Source organism: Dromiciops gliroides, chromosome 6 (genome assembly GCF_019393635.1).
Source record: "Dromiciops gliroides isolate mDroGli1 chromosome 6, mDroGli1.pri, whole genome shotgun sequence".
NCBI lineage: Eukaryota > Metazoa > Chordata > Mammalia > Microbiotheria > Microbiotheriidae > Dromiciops > Dromiciops gliroides.
In genome coordinates this window covers 207,879,530-207,896,683 of record NC_057866.1, presented here as the reverse complement: position 1 = coordinate 207,896,683, position 17,154 = coordinate 207,879,530, and the positions used below count along the sequence as shown (strand labels likewise).

General features: G+C 36.4%; 1 protein-coding gene across 1 annotated transcript in view; it reads right to left on the bottom strand.

Moving 5' to 3' along the window:
- The window catches only part of TRAPPC11 (trafficking protein particle complex subunit 11), a 76,570-nt gene that overhangs the window by 28,901 nt on the left and 30,515 nt on the right, over positions 1-17,154 (bottom strand). The window contains 8 exon segments of the mRNA XM_043970411.1: positions 2,673-2,821; positions 2,942-3,129; positions 4,174-4,329; positions 13,223-13,293; positions 13,296-13,346; positions 15,407-15,521; positions 15,523-15,540; positions 16,443-16,504. Of these exon segments, the coding sequence (XP_043826346.1) occupies positions 2,673-2,821; positions 2,942-3,129; positions 4,174-4,329; positions 13,223-13,293; positions 13,296-13,346; positions 15,407-15,521; positions 15,523-15,540; positions 16,443-16,504 (810 nt within the window).

Sequence of the window (17,154 nt, the reverse complement as noted above, 5' to 3'; positions counted from 1 at the left end):
TTTTTTTTTTAGTGAAGCAATTGGGGTTAAAAGTGACTTGCCCAAGTCACACAGCTAGTAAGTATAAGTGTCTGAGGCCGGATTTGAACTCAAGGTACTCTGATTCCAGGGCCGGTGCTCTATCCACTGTGCCACCTAGCTGCCCCCCATCAATTCTTATAGCATAGTAGTATTCCATTACATTTATATACTACATTTTTTTGTTCCCTAATCAGTGGGTAGCTACTGTTTCCAGTTTTTGCTACCACAAAAAGTCCTGCTATAACTATTTTTAATATATATGATGCTTTTCTTGTCAATGACCTCTTTGGGGGTATATGCCTAGAAATAAAATTTCTGGATCAAATAATATGGACATTTAGTTACTTTTCTTTTGCTTAATTCAGGTTGCTTTCCAGAATGATTACATTAATTTTCACAAGTCTACCAACAATGCATTAGTGTGCCTGTCTTTTCACCACCTTTCCATTTTGATTATTCTCATCTTTTGTCATCTTTGCCAATTTGTTAGGTATGGATGTAAAACTTCAGGGTTCTTTTTATTGAATCTCTCTTATTATTACTCTTTAGAGCATTCCTTCATTCCAGCATTTTGCAGAATAAACAGCATTCTAATTTCTGGAAAAAAAAAAACGCTACTTAACTTCAACTAAATAGTCTAAATTCTAAAGTTTGCAATTCTTTCAGAAGTGATTGTTTATATCCTTTGACCACTTATTTACTGAGGAATAGCTTTTGGTTTTATATCATGTGTGGGTATCTTGGTTGTCAAGTCCTTATCAGAGATATTTGATGAAAAGATTTCCTTTTCCTCTAATGTTTTTTCTTTGGAAACCCAGGTTGAGTTTCTCCGGATTCTTCAATTTACTTTTATACATAACGAGCTAATAACAAGGGATAACACTATGTGATTAGTGCATTACCTAGTTCTTTGTATTAAACTTTTTAACCTTTCCTATGCTTATTTTGTGTGCTACATTTGCATTTCAAAGACTGAGCAGTCCTGGCCTCTTGTCTTTCCTTTGCTTTCAGAGACTGGGTCTAGGCTGGAAGTACAGCAATCATTCATTGGTCTCATCCCAATAATGATGAGCATTGAAGCCTTGACCTGTTTTGTTTTTCCAATCTGCCTGTAATGACTGTTTGATGCGGCAGTATAAGTGATAAGACTCCAATGTGAGTTATTAGGTTAAATGACCCTAATGGCCACTCTCCTGATTCTTCTGACCATATGTCAAAGAATGTAAAAGATCAAGGCTCCCAACTGGACAAGGCTCATGGCTGACTGCAGAACCTATGCATTGATACCCATTTCTGAGATCTCTAATTACAGATTTAGACCCTCAACCAATTTTTGGTTCCAATTAGGAAACTTCTCAATCTAAGTCTGGTTATCAATAAGTGACTCAGAGTATTTCCCCACCACATTTGGGTTTGATTAGGAAACGTCCCTCCCATATCTGGTATTATTTATCTGTTATATTAATTACCTATTCTCAACCATACCCTTTAAGGTATAAAACTTCGCCTACTCAAACTCTACTTTGAGCGTCTGACTTCTCACCTCGAGATTTTGCCACTGGTTACACATCTCCTTCATTCGAGTTACTCTGGTCACATATGGCCAAATCTGTGTTGCCATAATGTCTGTGTGTATGTGTGTATGTGTGTATGTGTGTGATGTGTATGCTTTTGCCTGCTCGCTACACTCGAAGAGTAATAAAGTTCATGCTATGCACTACCTTCCCAAGCATCAATTTCCTATGAATCCTTGAACCTGACATCAGGTCTTTTGCTCTAACTGAAAGTCATGAGGCCAACTAGAGCAATGCTCTCCTCAGGCAGCTTGGTGGCCCTCTACTCTCAGAAGCACATTCATATTAATAGTAACCAGATAGATTTCATATGAGCACACAAATCCGCTCTTGTCTTGCTAGAGCTCAGAATTCCAGAGCTCAAGTGTACCTCCAATTTCATATCCTCAGCAGCAGGAATTCCAGGTAACATCATTATGCCAACCTAACTATAGCTTTTTCAAAAGAAATGCTTAGAAGTCAATTGTTTTAAAAGCCCAGTTTCTACTTCCTGGAGGATCATGCTCAACTTTGCAGGATTAAGTATATCTCTGAGAGAAATGATTTTTCCTTTGCTTTTCAATAAATCCCATTTTCATTTTTTCTTTTCCTTTCTTCTTGTGCAGAGTAGTTTTCAATGATTCTGACAAGTTCTCTATCAGTTTCTTCATGATTGATTACAATACTTTCTTTGACCTGACAACTCTTTTGCTTGGCAACCACATTCCTGGCTAAGATAAATCTGGGGTTCCTCTCTGGTAGCATGCTACAGAATCTATCAATTTGCACTTACTCCTAGAGTTCCTGTACTTTAGGACAATTTTCTTTTAGGAAGTCCTATAATTTGGTATTCGGGCTTTTTGTTTCTTTGGGATTTGGGGGTGGGTGAAAGGGGAGGGGAAGAAGATCAATGACTATGAGACTATCTCTTTGAGCTCTATCTTCCAGATAGTTTTTTAAATTGTAGAGATTTTGTAGAGTTTATTCTTTCCTATTTTCAACCTTTGGATTTTGATCTAATAATTCTTCAATCATTGTATTTTTTTTAGTTCTGTTTCCTCCATGTCCCTTTTCAGATAAAGAAGAGGAAACGTATACCTGGTTTCAAACCAGCAGTGAGCTTCACATCTCTGATTGGGGTCTTCTCTTGTGACTGAATGGTGACAGTCAAACAATACATCTCATTAGTCAAGGCAGGGGGCTCATGTTGGAGATGAACAGAAATGTTTGGAACTCTGGAAATGATCCTTTGAAAAGAAAATATAACTTATCTCAAAACAAAGATGGACAACAATTTTTAAAAACAAGTTTTCTTAAAATCAAACAAAACCATCACATCTTAATTCTGACTAGCAAGGAAGACTTACATGGTATTTGCTTGAATTATTATGCTGTCCCAATGAACTTCATTATCTGGTAACTTAGGTCGTCTTTTGAAAGACCGTGCAGCCTGCAATGCTTCTTGGGAGGAAGCAGCATCTCCTCCTCCTCCCTGCCAACTTAGAATCACACATCTTCCAATTTCACTGCCTAGGATTAGATCCACTGAGGAAATCTAAAACAAAGAATTCTATGAAAAGTTCCATTTCACACAGTTGACAACTTCAACCCGTCACAGTCACAGTCTGTTTCGATGGCCATACTGCCCTTACCCTCTCAACTCGCATATTTGACCTCAAGCATTTACAACAAATGCTATGAAATTTTCTACTTATTAAAAGAGATAGATTCAAATTCACATTGTATATATGAAGTAGAAAAAGCAAACCCAGCATTTCACAGAATAAACAGCATTCTAATTTCTGAAGAAACGCTACTTAACTTCAACTAAAAAGTCTAAGTTCTATTATTCAAATAATAAGAACAAAGCTAAAATTAAAAGTACTAACTTATTTGGTGAAACTATTTACTTAAATAAACAATTGGGATAAATGTAGCTGGTCATTCAAGATCCTAAGACTAAGGGACTTAAAACTTCAAATCCAAAATAAGAAAGTCATCTTATTTTATTATTATAAACATATTCATCTGCATACCCACTTCTACAAAAGTCCTACTTTGATACCTTATCATAAGGTGGACTCTAAGCTTTTGATGAGTAATGCCAATGGACTGTGAGATCTGGTAGGTCTTACAGCAAGTTGTAGAGACATCTGAGATCAGGCCCAATAATAATCTGGATGGCTCTTGTCTGAGGGCAGCCTAGGTTTGGGACAGGTCATCACAAGACTGGCTGCAAGGTAATGAATCTGTATGCCATAGAAATACTATAAGACCTTTCACTAGGTCACTGAGGAAATGTGATATATGTCAATGGAGGGAATATCTCCATTCTGTAGTACAGATGGCTCCAGAGAATGGATTATCTGATTATTCCTCTTCGGCCAATATGGATATAACTTTAAGAAGCAAATAACTGAAGAGGACAAGACATTGTGCTTATTTTAGATTAAATTACCTATTACTCAAATACAACGTAATTTTTCCTTTTATGATATGCAATATGCAAAGGGATATTCAAACATAAAAGATATAGAATTAACAGTCTACTTAATCAAGATATACCCTTATGTAAGCATTTTCAAATTCAGTAACTAACCTCAATCTTCTTTCCCACATCTTCAGTTTTTGCAACAAATTTAAAAGCAAACTTCCTCGTTTTACCAGGAACCAGACACATGGTTCCCTGGGTTGAATTTTCCAAAACATCACCCACTTGGTGTAGATCTTCTATCACACAGAACTGGTTATATTCCTGTATAAGGGATTGTAAATTTCAAACTCAAATCTCTCAATTCAAAATAGAATAATACAAGTATATTCTATCTAATGATATCAACATACCTTATAAACATTATAAAATGTTAAAATTTAACATTTGTTGATTAAACAAATTATGAAGGAAATTAAAGATATCCTGCCCAACTGAGTTGCTGGTATTAAAAAAGAGAACATATTAATTTACATGAAATCCCATTACTTAGATAATATCAATGTTGAAAAATACATTTTAAGGCCCTATCCTTTTGTCATAAGGTGAAAATGTAATCAACAAAATATTTATATTCTGAATTTTATATTTTGTCTTCTTTTGATCCTTAAACTGTCCCAACTTAATTGTTAAGATCAAATTAGCTACAAGGGTTGTGCTTTGTAAGCTCATATAGGGATATGTAAAATGTCATTTGTTATCACAAAGAACAATTTCTGGCTATTATTTGATAAGGATTTATCTACTACTGATAGGTGAGACACAGAAATGAATAACTATGAATAACTATCAGATGTCCTTAACTCATTCTCTGAGTAGTGTGCCTATTACAGTGAACAATGACAACTTATTGACTTAAAAGATATAATTCTAGGATGAGATCAATAATTATAGCAATACCTAGCCTTTATAGAGTATTTTTAAGACATCAAAGCACTTTGTAAATATATCTCACTTTATCCTCACAATAATCCTGGGAGGTAGGTGCTATTTATATTTATCCTCATTTTACAGATGAGGAAACTGAGTCAGACAGGGGGTCAGTGACTTGCATAGGGTCAAACACCCAGTAAGTGTCTGAGGCTGGATTCAAAACTCAGGTCTTCCTGATTTCAAGTACAGAACTCCATCTATTATGTTACCTAGCAGCCTCTAGCTGCTTTTCTGTCTAATGATAAATCTATGAATGGGGAGGAATTTAAGGAGTCTGCAAGAACCTAGTTCCCCATGGATATAACAGAGATAATTAGCCTTTACATCCTTTTCATCTGATAAGAACAGCTCAGTCTTCTTTTTAAAAAAAAAAAATGTGTTTTCAATCCTAAGACATACTTTTTCTTCTTTGTGGGGGGAGGGAGAAGTAGGTATGATTTACATGGTAAAAAGTCAACTTTGTTTTCCATTAGAAATCATTCTGTTCCCTGTCAAGAGGGGAGCAGGGTGTCCATTTCAATCACCTCCATTCCTGAAATGGGCAAACCTGCACCTTCCATAGCCATGAAGTGACAAGTTAGGAAGGAGCCCTTATCAGTTACTGTCCAAATTCTGAACTTGTTAAAATGGACTGACTGAAGCAAATAAGGATGTGATAAAATAATGGAATTTGGCAGATGCCCAGGAGTCCCACCTGAATGATCTAGCACTGTTTTGGGAAACCACCTAGGATGATGGGATATGGGCCACACCTGGCCTGCCCTGAGTGACGTATGCTGCTGATGTCAGCAGGGGAACCACTCTGCACATCCAGCTTGAAGGACCTCCTTTTTGGGGGAGGGAAAGTAAAAGTAGAAAAAGGAACACTCACTTCGAGAAGCGGACGGCTGAGGGGCTGCACAGCACGGCCCCCAGTTGGTGAGTTAATAAAAAACAAATCCAGGTCTTTGAATTAGCTGGGCTGGAGGCAAGTTCAGGAATTGTGTCAGTCTTTGCTAGAGCCAGGGAGATTATCCATTTTCCTCTTTCCCTATTCCCTTGTCCTTGACTATTAATTTCACCTTTGCTGTGTATTTTATTCCCATTAATAAACCTGGTTTGTTTGGGGAAAAGAGGCCTGTCAAGCTCCTTTCTCATTGGCCTGGGAGAAATAGCTAAAAAAGGCAGTTTGGAGGGGGAGGAAACTTGGACCTAGAGGTCCCTCGTTATTTTCTGAACCCCAATATTACAGCGAGCCACCCAATTAACTCTCCCCATATGAAATTTTGGCCCCTACAGTTTGGGGAAAAGATGACCCCCCCCCTCGCAGTGAGCATTCCCTTTTCTACTTTTTACTCTCTCCCCCCAAAAGGGAGGTCCTTCAAGCTGGATGTGCAGAGTGGTTCCCCTGCTGACATCACTCGGGGTGCAGGGCCAGGTGTGGCCCATATCCCATCATCCCTAGCCAGTTTCCCAAACAGTGCTAGATCATTCAGGTGGGACCCCTGGGCATCTGCAAAATTCCATTATTTTATCACATTAGGAAAGCTCTCAGCATAATTGACCACAACAGTAACAAAACCAACAGAAGTCATATGATTATTCTAATAGATGCTGAAATAGCTTTTGACAAAATACAGTACCCACTCCTATTAAAAAAACACTAGAGAGCCACAGGAATAAAGGGGAGCTTCCTTAAAATGATAATAGTATCTAAAACCATCAGCCAGTATTATCTGTAATGGGAATAAGCCAGAAGTCTTCCCAATAATATCTGGGATGAAGCAAGGATGCCTCTTATCACCATTATTATTCAATATTATATTAGAAACATTAGCAATAAGAGGAGAAAAAGAAATGGAAGGAATCAGAACAGGCAATGAAGAAGGAAAACAATCACTCTTTGTAGATGGTATGATGGTATTCTTAGAGAATCCTAGAGAATCAAATAAAAAACTACTCAAAAAAATTTACAACTTAGCAAAGTTGTAGGATATAAAATAAACCCACATAAATAATCAGCAAAATCAATATATAACCAACAAAGCCCAGCAGCAAGAGATGAAGTCCATTTTAAAATAACTGTAGAACAGTTACAGCAATATTGTTTGATGAAGAACTGTGAATGATTTAACTATTCTCAGCGATACAATGATCCAAGACAAACCCAAAGGACTAATGATGAAGCATGCTATCCACCTCTACAGAAAAGAACAGATAATGACTGAACAGACTGAAGCATGCTATTTTTCACTTTCTTCTTTCTTTTTTTCTTTTATTTGAGTCTTCTTATACAAAATAACTAAAATGGAAATGTTTTACATAAATGCACATGTATAACTAGATTGCTTACTGACTTAGGGAAGGAGGGGAGGGATAAAATTTGGAACACAAAACTTTAAATAAATGTTTATTATTTAAAAAAAAAAAAACTAGGGGCAGCTAGGTGCGCAGTGGATAAAGCACTGGCCCTGGATTCAGGAGTACCTGAGGTTCAAAATCTGGCCTCAGACACTTGACACTTATTAGCTGTGTGACCCTGGGCAAGTCACTTAACCCCCATTGCCCTCCCCAAAAAAAACAAAAAACAAAAAAACTGTAGACAATATAAAATACTTGGGAGTCTTATCTGTCAAGACAAACCCAGGAAGTATATAAACACAATTACAAAAGATTTTTTACACAAATAAAGTTAGATCTAAACAACTAGAAAATGTCAATTGCTCATAGACAGGCCCGAGCATAAAAAAAATTGACAATTCTACCCAAATTAATCTACTTATTCAGTGCCATAGCCAATAAAACTACCAAAAAATTATTTATAGAACTAGAAAAAAATAACAAAATTCATCTGGAAGAGCAAAAGGTCAAGACTATCAAGGGAATTAATGAAAAAAAAAATGCAAAGGAAGATAGACTAGCCGCGTACCAGAGCTAAAACTGTATTATAAAGCAGCAATCATCAAAACTACTGGTACTAAAGAAAAATAGAACAGTGGATCAGTGAGATCAATTAGATATACAAAACACAGTAGTGAATGACAGTAGAAATCTAGCATTTGGTAACCCAAAGACCCCAGCCTCTCGGACAAAAACTCACTATTTGACAAAAACTGTTGGGGAAACAGGGAAACAGTATGGCAGAAATGAGGTATACACCAATATACTACACATATACCAAGATAAAGTCAAAATGTGTACATGATTGAGACATAAAGGGTGATACTATAAGCAAATTAGGAGAGCAAGGAATAGTTTACCTGTCAGATCTATGAAGAAGGGGAAAATTTATGACCAAACAAGTGATAGAGAACATTACGAAATGTGAAATGGATAAATTTTGATTATATCAAATTAAAACATTTTGCATAAAACAAAACCAACACAATCAAGATTAGAAGGAAATTAGAAAGCTGAGAAACAAAGCAGTTTTCAGATGAAGAAATCAAAGCTATCTCTAGTCATATGAAAAAAATGCTCTCAATCACTATTGATTAGAAAAATAAAATTAAAACAACTCTGAAGTACCACTTCATACCTATCAGAGTATCTAATTATGACAGAAAAGGAAAATGATGAATGTTGGAGGGGATGTGGGAAATTTGGGACATTAATGCACTGTTGGTGGAGTTTGTGAACCGATCCAACCATTCTGGAAAGGAATCTGGAACCGTGTACAAAGGGTAATCAAATCGCGCATACCTTTTCATCCACCAATACCACTACTAGGTCTGTGTCCCAAAGAGATCACAAAAAAAGGAAAGGGAACCTACTTGTACAACAATATTTATAGCAACTCTTTTTGTAGTGACAAAGAATTGGAAATTGAGGGGGATACCTCTCAATTAGGGAATGGCTGAACAAGTTGTAGTATATGAATATGATGCAATACTATTGTGCTATAAGAATGATGAAGCAGGTAGATTTCAGAAAAGCCTGGAAAGATTTACATGATATGGATGCAAAGTTTAGTGAGCAGAAACAGGAGAAACATTATACATAGTAAGAGCAACACTGCATGATGATCACCTATGAATGACTTGGCTATTCCCAGCAATACAATGATCTAAGGACAATGCCAAAGGATTCATGAGGAAAAAGGCTATTCACATCCAGAAAAAGGACTGATGGAATCTGAGTGCAGATCAAAGCATATTATTTTCACTTTATTTGTGTGTGCGCACGCGCGGTGTGCGCGCACGTGCATGTGCATGGCATGTGTTTCTTTTGGTCTGTTTCTTCTTCCACAATATGACAAATATGATAATATGTTTTACATGATTGCACATGTATAAACTATGTCAAATTGTAACTTACTATTTTAGAAAGGGAGAAGGCAAGGGAGGGACAGAGAAAATTTGGAATTCAAATATTAAAATGTTAAAAATTTGCCTTTACATACAATTAAAAAAAGAAATAATATTAAAAAAAAGACTCAACCCAAACCACCTCCTACATGAAGGCTTTCCTGATTTCCCTTAACTGCTGCTAGTCTGTCTTTCTCAAAACTACTTTGTATTTATTCTGAATGTATTTGTTATTTATCTTACATGCAGTCCTCTTTTAATAGAATGTAAGCTCCTTAAAAGGCAGGACTGTTCCTTTTTTTGTCTTTGCATCTCTAAGAGCATACCAGAGTTCCAGGCTATTATAGTGATTTAATGCTTGTTGACTGATGAATAACGATAACAAAAGAATTCTGTAAAGTTATGTTGGGAGCAAGTAGAAGATCAAAGAAGAGATAAGACTGTTGCTTGGAGTCGATAATAAAAGAGGGTGGAATGAAGACAAAAATATAACTTGTTTTTTTCTACTTCAGATTGGTAAATGATCCAATGGGTTACTAAGTGCTTATCAGAAACAGCCTTCTGTTCTCCTTTGTTCTCACACGACTGGCCCATCTCCCTTTTGCAATTAGCTGTCTTTTATATGTATCCCTTAGATTACTTCTGACATATGGGTCACTGCTAGAAATATGCTGCCGTCTATTAATACCCACCATAAAGTTCTCCATTGCTTCTTGTGTTGCCTGAAAATTGGATTTTTGGAAGACTCTTATGCCTCAAGCTTCACATTGTAGTATATTACCAGTAAAGTATTAGTATTTTAAAATCTGGATTCTGGTGCCAAGGAACAGCTTGAAATTGCTTAAAGTATTATATGATTTCCCAAATACAATCTAGCCAGCTCTCTCTCTTCTATTTAAATCTAAGCCCAACTCACTGCCTGCCTGTCTCATACATGTGCAGTAACTCAACAGTTCAGGATGTCCAACTGCATGTCACAATGTGAACACTTTTATCTACTTAAGTTTTCCTATATAAAATGTTAGTTCTCTGCAAGTAAGCACCCACCTCACTCAGAAGACCCTACGATGTTTTTAGAAATTAAATCTATCAGAACAATGTTATTACAATGAGCAACTGAAGAAATGATCTAAAAGGAAGCCCTTTTCATTCATGGCAGTGGAAGACTCTATGACAGTGGAAAAACACTTAAGTGACTACACATCTCCTTGTTTTACACCCGGCTTGATTTTGTTTTGTTTTGTTTTGTTTGGTTTGGTGGGGCAATTGGGGTTAAGTGACTTGCCCAGGTTCACGCAGCTAGTAAGTGTTTAAGTGTCGGAGGTCGGATTTGAACTCAGGTACTCCTGAATCCAGGGCCGGTGCCTTATCCACTGCGCCATCTAGCTGCCCCTACCCTGCTTGATTTTAAAGATCAGAGTCACTAACAGGTCATCTCTATCTTGTACGATCCTCACACATGCATAAAAGACTCTATTGCGGGAAGAAGACTTTAAAGTTGCATCATGATCCAGTCAAATACTTCTACATAATCAACAAATGATAAACTTTCAAAAGTTTGTATTCTAAAAATCCTTGGTCAAGATGTGATCTGATTAGTAATATAGTCTATGAAAGCTTGCGTATAGAGTGTCATAGTTTCATCAAAAATCATCCCCAATATATGTACCACTCACGTATATTTTGTAAAGGTATGGGGATTAGTACTTATTGAGGTGCTCTTGATACTGATGTCCACTTTTACTAATATTATTAGTATAATACATATTTTTCCCTTTTATCTTGAGGATGCTCTTGGTGCTTCCAAAATAATACTGCCTCTAATATGGACTTCCTGGAGTGACCTTGACCTGGTCCAGCAGTCTTTCTGACTGTCTTTTTAAGCACCATTTCAACTTTCTCATTTACTGTATCTACAAGTACTACAGGGTCGGTCAAATGTGATGGTTCATCATCACTGGTAAGAGAGACAAATGCAACCAGACTGTAGAGTACCTGGAAGGGACCACAGAGGTCGCCCAAGTCTAACCTATATTGGCTCCATTTTGCATGTGATTGTCCTGTCAGTTTCATCTCTGAACACTCATGAAATGACAGGAGTAGCCGGGCATCAGGCCAAGCTTTTGTGAGGTTTGTTTTCATTCCCACTGCCACTTGCCTATTTTGTGGAAACAGAATTCCCATCATCTTCTTTGGAATGATTTACAAATGAGCTGGTATTCTAAACTGGTATTGCCTTTGGCCGTCATCTCTTCACCTGGAAAAGGATGTCAAATGTTTGCGGGTTAAGGTGGTTTCTGACAATTCTTTGGCTTCCTGGCTGTGATGACAGTTTTATATAGGTTAAACTTTTACAGTTTCTTTTTACAACAGGAAATGCTGAACAAACAAGGTTAATAGTTTTTACATTTTTCTATTTCCCATTTTTTTTTTAGCATCAGCAGCTCATTTTCCCTGGAATATGCTTTGCTTCCCAATATATCCAAAGCCCACCTCAATGGGAATCAGTACAATTGTAACAGAAAGAATGCTCATGTTGGTAGTCAAAAAGACCAAGTTCTAAATATAGCTCAACTATTTATTAGCTACATTTCCACAGACAAATTATTTAATCTCTATGACCCTCAGTCTCCTCAAGTATAGATTACAGTAAGTACACTATCTCTCGGAACGGATTATTGTGAGAAAAATGCTTTGCAAATCTTAAAGGATGATTTTAACATGATTTAATATTCCTATTCCTACCTGCATGATCCTTGTAAGGCATGTAACTTTTCTGGTTCTTCAATTTCTTTAACTGTAACATGAGGATGCTGGATAAGATGGCCCCTAAAGTCCTTTCCAGCTTTAAAAATGATTCTATCATACAGTGTAGCATTTAATAACCTATATTATTCACTAATGTTTTGTGCATGTTAGTCTTGGTCTCTGCATTTAAATAATTTACAAATTTAGTTGAGAATATATACTTCTTTGTATTCTACAAACCCTTGTATAGGACTAAGTACACTAGAGGCACTCAATGAATGTCTGATTAAAAGTGTCAGGTACATTTTTAAAAAATCAGGTACATTTTAGGAAATAAAGCATTTGCTGATCTAAGTAAATGAGCTACAACTTACATTTTTGTTTTTTGTTTTGTTTTTAGTGAGGGCAATTGGGGTTAAGTGACTTGCCCAGGGTCACACAGCTAGTAAGTGTTAAGTGTCTGAGGCTGGATTTGAACTCGGTACTCCTGACTCCAGGGGCCGGTGTTCTATCCACTGCGCCATCTAGCTGCCCCCTACAACTTACATTTTTGTTTGTTTGTTTGTTTGTTTGTTTTTTTGTAGGCAATGGGGTTAAGTGACTTGCCCAGGGTCACACAGCTAGTAAGTGTCCAGTGTCTGAGGCCGGATTTGAAACCAGGTACTCCTGAATCCAGGGCCGGTGCTTTAACCACTGCACACATCTAGCTGCCCCACAACTTACATTTTGAATAATTTTAAACCAGAGAATTTCTGGACATACTCACAAGTTGTGCTTCAAAGGTACGAAGATATATAGATCAGTTTGTTCTGAGTATTTATCTCGAATATATTGGACTTAGTCATTAAAATATCAAAATAAAATAGTTTTCCAATATTAACACTATCTTTACAATGATGTGTACTATATAAAATACTTAGATTTCAGAAGTGTGGCACAAAAATAAAACTACAGTGGTGATAGTGTTTTTCCTTGTAGCAAAATCAACATTTTGTTAAAGGCAGTTAACTTGCTTGTAAACAACATTTGCAATATGAATTCATTTTTAAGGCTGATCACACAGAATTCTTCTGTCATTGACAAACTCATCAAGAACTGAATATAGTAAAAAATTTGCTAGTTTAAGACAATCCTCATTAAAATAAGACAGTCTTCCACCATGTAAATAAGCAAATAAAAAAATGTATTACCTGATTATTAAAGCTAACACAGAGCTTGGAAAACCTGATGGGATGTGGACAATCAGCTTTCAGGTAAATACAAACTGAACAGGCACATCCACATGAAAGCTTGGGGCTAGAAATCTGGCTTGCACTGTACTAGAAATTCAAAAAAAAAAAAAAAAAGAAGGGAGAGAGAAGTTACATATGCCAACACTAGTCTATATTTTTTACTTCAAAACTTATTCTTCAGAAGGGATGGATGCCATTTATATTAGACATTTCATTCACTTAAAACATTTCAATCTCAACAACAAAATTGCAGTTCAGAGACATATAAGTAAAAACAGAACTTTTTTGAAAATGAAGATCCAGTGTTGTATTTCATTTTAAATGAAAAAAATGATTTTTTTTTATAGGATTGGACAAATAACAAAACTCATTAGGGGAAAAAAAGGGTCAAGATTGTCAAGAAATATAATGAAAAGAAGTAGTTAGGAGAGGCTTAATATCCCAGATTTTAAACTATACTATAATAAGAAGTCATTATAAAAGTCAGCTTAGTACTAAATAAAAAAAATAGGAAAATAGATCAGTAGAAAAGACAAGATAATCAAGTCCTAGAAACAAACATACATAGCAGGCAAGCATTTAATAAGTAAACTCAAGATGCAAACTATTTGGAGAAGGAAAACTATTTTATAAGTAGATGATTTCTTTTTTTTTTTTAGTGAAGCAATTAGGGTTAAGTGACTTGCCTAAGGTCACACAGCTAGTAAGTGTTTAAGTGTCTGAGGCTGGATTTGAACTCAGGTCCTTCTGACTCCAGGGCCGGTGCAGTATCCACTGCACCACCTAGCTGCCCCAGGTAGATGATTTCTAAGGTCCTTTCCAACTCAGATTCTACATGAAATTTCAAATGGATAAATGACCTAAACATTAATCAACAAAAACACTGTTAAAAAAAAATCCAGAGAGAAGGGAAACTTATATCCTTCAAAATTATGGATGGAAGAATTTGTAAGTATACATGAAAATGACAAAAGGTCATAAGAGATGACTCCAAATTTTAAAAATTGAAAGCAGCTTTTGCATGTACACGTGTGTGCGCATGCGCGCGCACGTGCAACACACACACACACACACAAAAATCAATGCAGCTATAATCCAAAGGAAGGTATAGCTTGGGGAACATTTTTTTCCATTAAATATATTTTATAGAAGTATGACATCCAAAATCTATAAGGAAGTGATGGAAATCTCGAAGGTTAAAAGCCATTCCCCAAGAGAGTTCCAAAGGATAGAAATAAATGTTTCAAAGAAACATAAAGCAATCCATAATGCCATAAAAAAAGGTTCAAAATCACAATTAACAAGAGAAATGTAAATTAAAATAGTTCAGAGGTCTCACTTCATACCGATCAAGCTACTGAAGTTGCTAAAATACGGGAGAACTTATTGTTGGAGAGTCTGTGGAGGACAGACAAAAAAATTTTACAGCTAGTCATGTTTTGCATTGGTTCAAGTCTCTAGAAAATTCAAACTATGTAAGAAAAGTTATTATACTGTTTTTAACCTCTGATCCAGGGATCCCAACACTGGGACTATATTGCCATTGAGGTTACTGACAGCAAGAAAAGATTCACATGGAGAAAAACTGTTCATGGAAGTATCATCTCCAATATCAGAAAGCTGGAAACAAAATATTGAGGAATAGCTGGAGCCATTACAACATATGAATGTAATTAAATATTGCTAGACCTTAAAGGATAATGAATATGAAGAATTCAAATAAACATATAAGAGAATTTGTGTAAAGTGATGCAGAATGAATAAAATGGAACAAAAAAACCCCAAACTAAACAAAGATTTTTGGACAGCAAAGCATGAACATTTCTATGTGTCACAACTGTGACACATGTCACATGGTATGGTCATGTTTAGTAATAGGTAAACTGCAAAGGGGAAAACAATTTAAATAATTTTAATTTTAATTTATTTTAAAATAATCAACAGAGCAGCCAGACTCACAGCTTCTCACTCTTAAGAGTATCATGGGAAAAAAGTTAATAGGGAAATAGAGGAAAATATAGAACAGCTGACTATGAAATATCTCACTTTAAAATTCTTCCTTTGACTATATATTTATCCTTTTTTTTCTGATTTAATAATTTTACAGGAGTCATTTCATGAATATATTCATTCATTACTTACCAAATGGGACAAAGTCCTGGACACCTATTGTGAAAATATTGCTGCCTGCTAAGGAAACACGGTCAGACCATAGTTTCTGAGCAGTTTTCACAGCTGATATATCACAGTCAGGTTCTTGGATCAGGATTTTCATTCTGTACCAATATAAAGTTACACAATTCATTCCATTTAGATCGAAAAAGGAAAATTGAAAAAAGAGAGATTTCCAGTTTATCAGTCAGTCATTAAGTATTTAGTAAACACTAAGTGTCAGGCACTTGTGCATAATGCTGAGGTAACAAAACAACAACAACCAAATAAAAACACACCCTGATCTTTAGAAGCTTACATGTAATCAATGGAGAGAATGAATATGTATATGGTGTATAGAGAATAAATTTACAAAGTAGTTTGGGAATAAGAGCACTAGCAACTGGAAGGGATCAGAAAAAGTTTGTGCAGAAGGTGGGGCTTGAGCTAAGTGTTAAAGGAAATGAGAGATTCTATTAAAGTATAGGTGAGGAGGACTGCATTCCAGACATATGAAACAGCCAGCGTAAGGCTATGGATATGAGATGTGGAGTGTTCAGGAGAGTAAGAGAATTTGGACAGAGTGGATTGAAGAGTATGGAAAGAGTTGGGTTGGGGTCAGGTTAGAAAGATACAAAAGCCAACAGGAGTTTTCTATTTGAATCTTACAGGTAATACGGACAATAGAGTTGATTGACAGAAGAGTGAAATGTGCAGCTAGATGGAGGGAGGATGGGTTAAAGTGAGGAGAGATAAGATAGAACAATTCGGAAGCTACTACATCACTCTAAGCAAGAGGTGATGAGAGCCTCACCTTAGGAGGTGGCTGTGATTGTGTGAGAGGGGATTGAGATGTGGAGGGGAAACTATGGAGGCAGGCAGAAACACCACGATCTGGTAACAGGACTGAAGAGTAAGTGAGGGGAAGTGCCATGGAGGACTGTAAGATGGTATATTAAGCTCAACAGAAATAGGGAAGTTTTAGGAGATAAGACGATAGATTGGGGGAAAGAAAATGAGATCTTACCATTAAAACATTCATGAGGTTCTTTTCTATTCGAGATTTCTGATCATCTTTTAGGGTAGAAGCTAATATGAAAGAGGATTAAAAAAGACAAAGGGCATACAAGTGATTCAAGTTTTCCCATTTTTAAAAAAAGGAGCATGCACATGGTACAGTGAAGAAAGTGCTGGACTTAGAGCAAATAAAACGAGGGTTCAAATCTCACCTTTGACACGTACTTGCTCTATAACCCTGGGCAAGTGACTTAATCTTTCTAAGCCTATGAAACACTAAAAATGATTAAGTTAGAGATGAATTCCCACACCCACCAAATCATAGATGCTTGGAAAGAAAAATGAAAAATCCCTTCAAGTTCACAGGCAAAGCAAGATGCCAAAAATGAGGCTTTGAGATGGCTCAGTACAGAAATGAACTTGGACACTCTATCTTACCCACAAGCACTTTGACAATTATTTTCTGCTATTTTTTTTTAAAGCCTGACATTTTTATGTACAACATCCAAACTTTGATTTGGAATCCCTCGGAAATGCTGCGATCTGACTTGCTGATGCTCCCCTTCAACAGACCTGGAGTGCCATCCTATATATTTATCCTCTCTCCTCAGACCATGCCTGAGCTCCCTGGGCAGTTTATTCCCACTCAGCTTTGGAACTCAACCCTGGGACTGACTGGTCCTCATTGGGTGAATAAGATAGCAAGTGCTATCTGAAGGTCA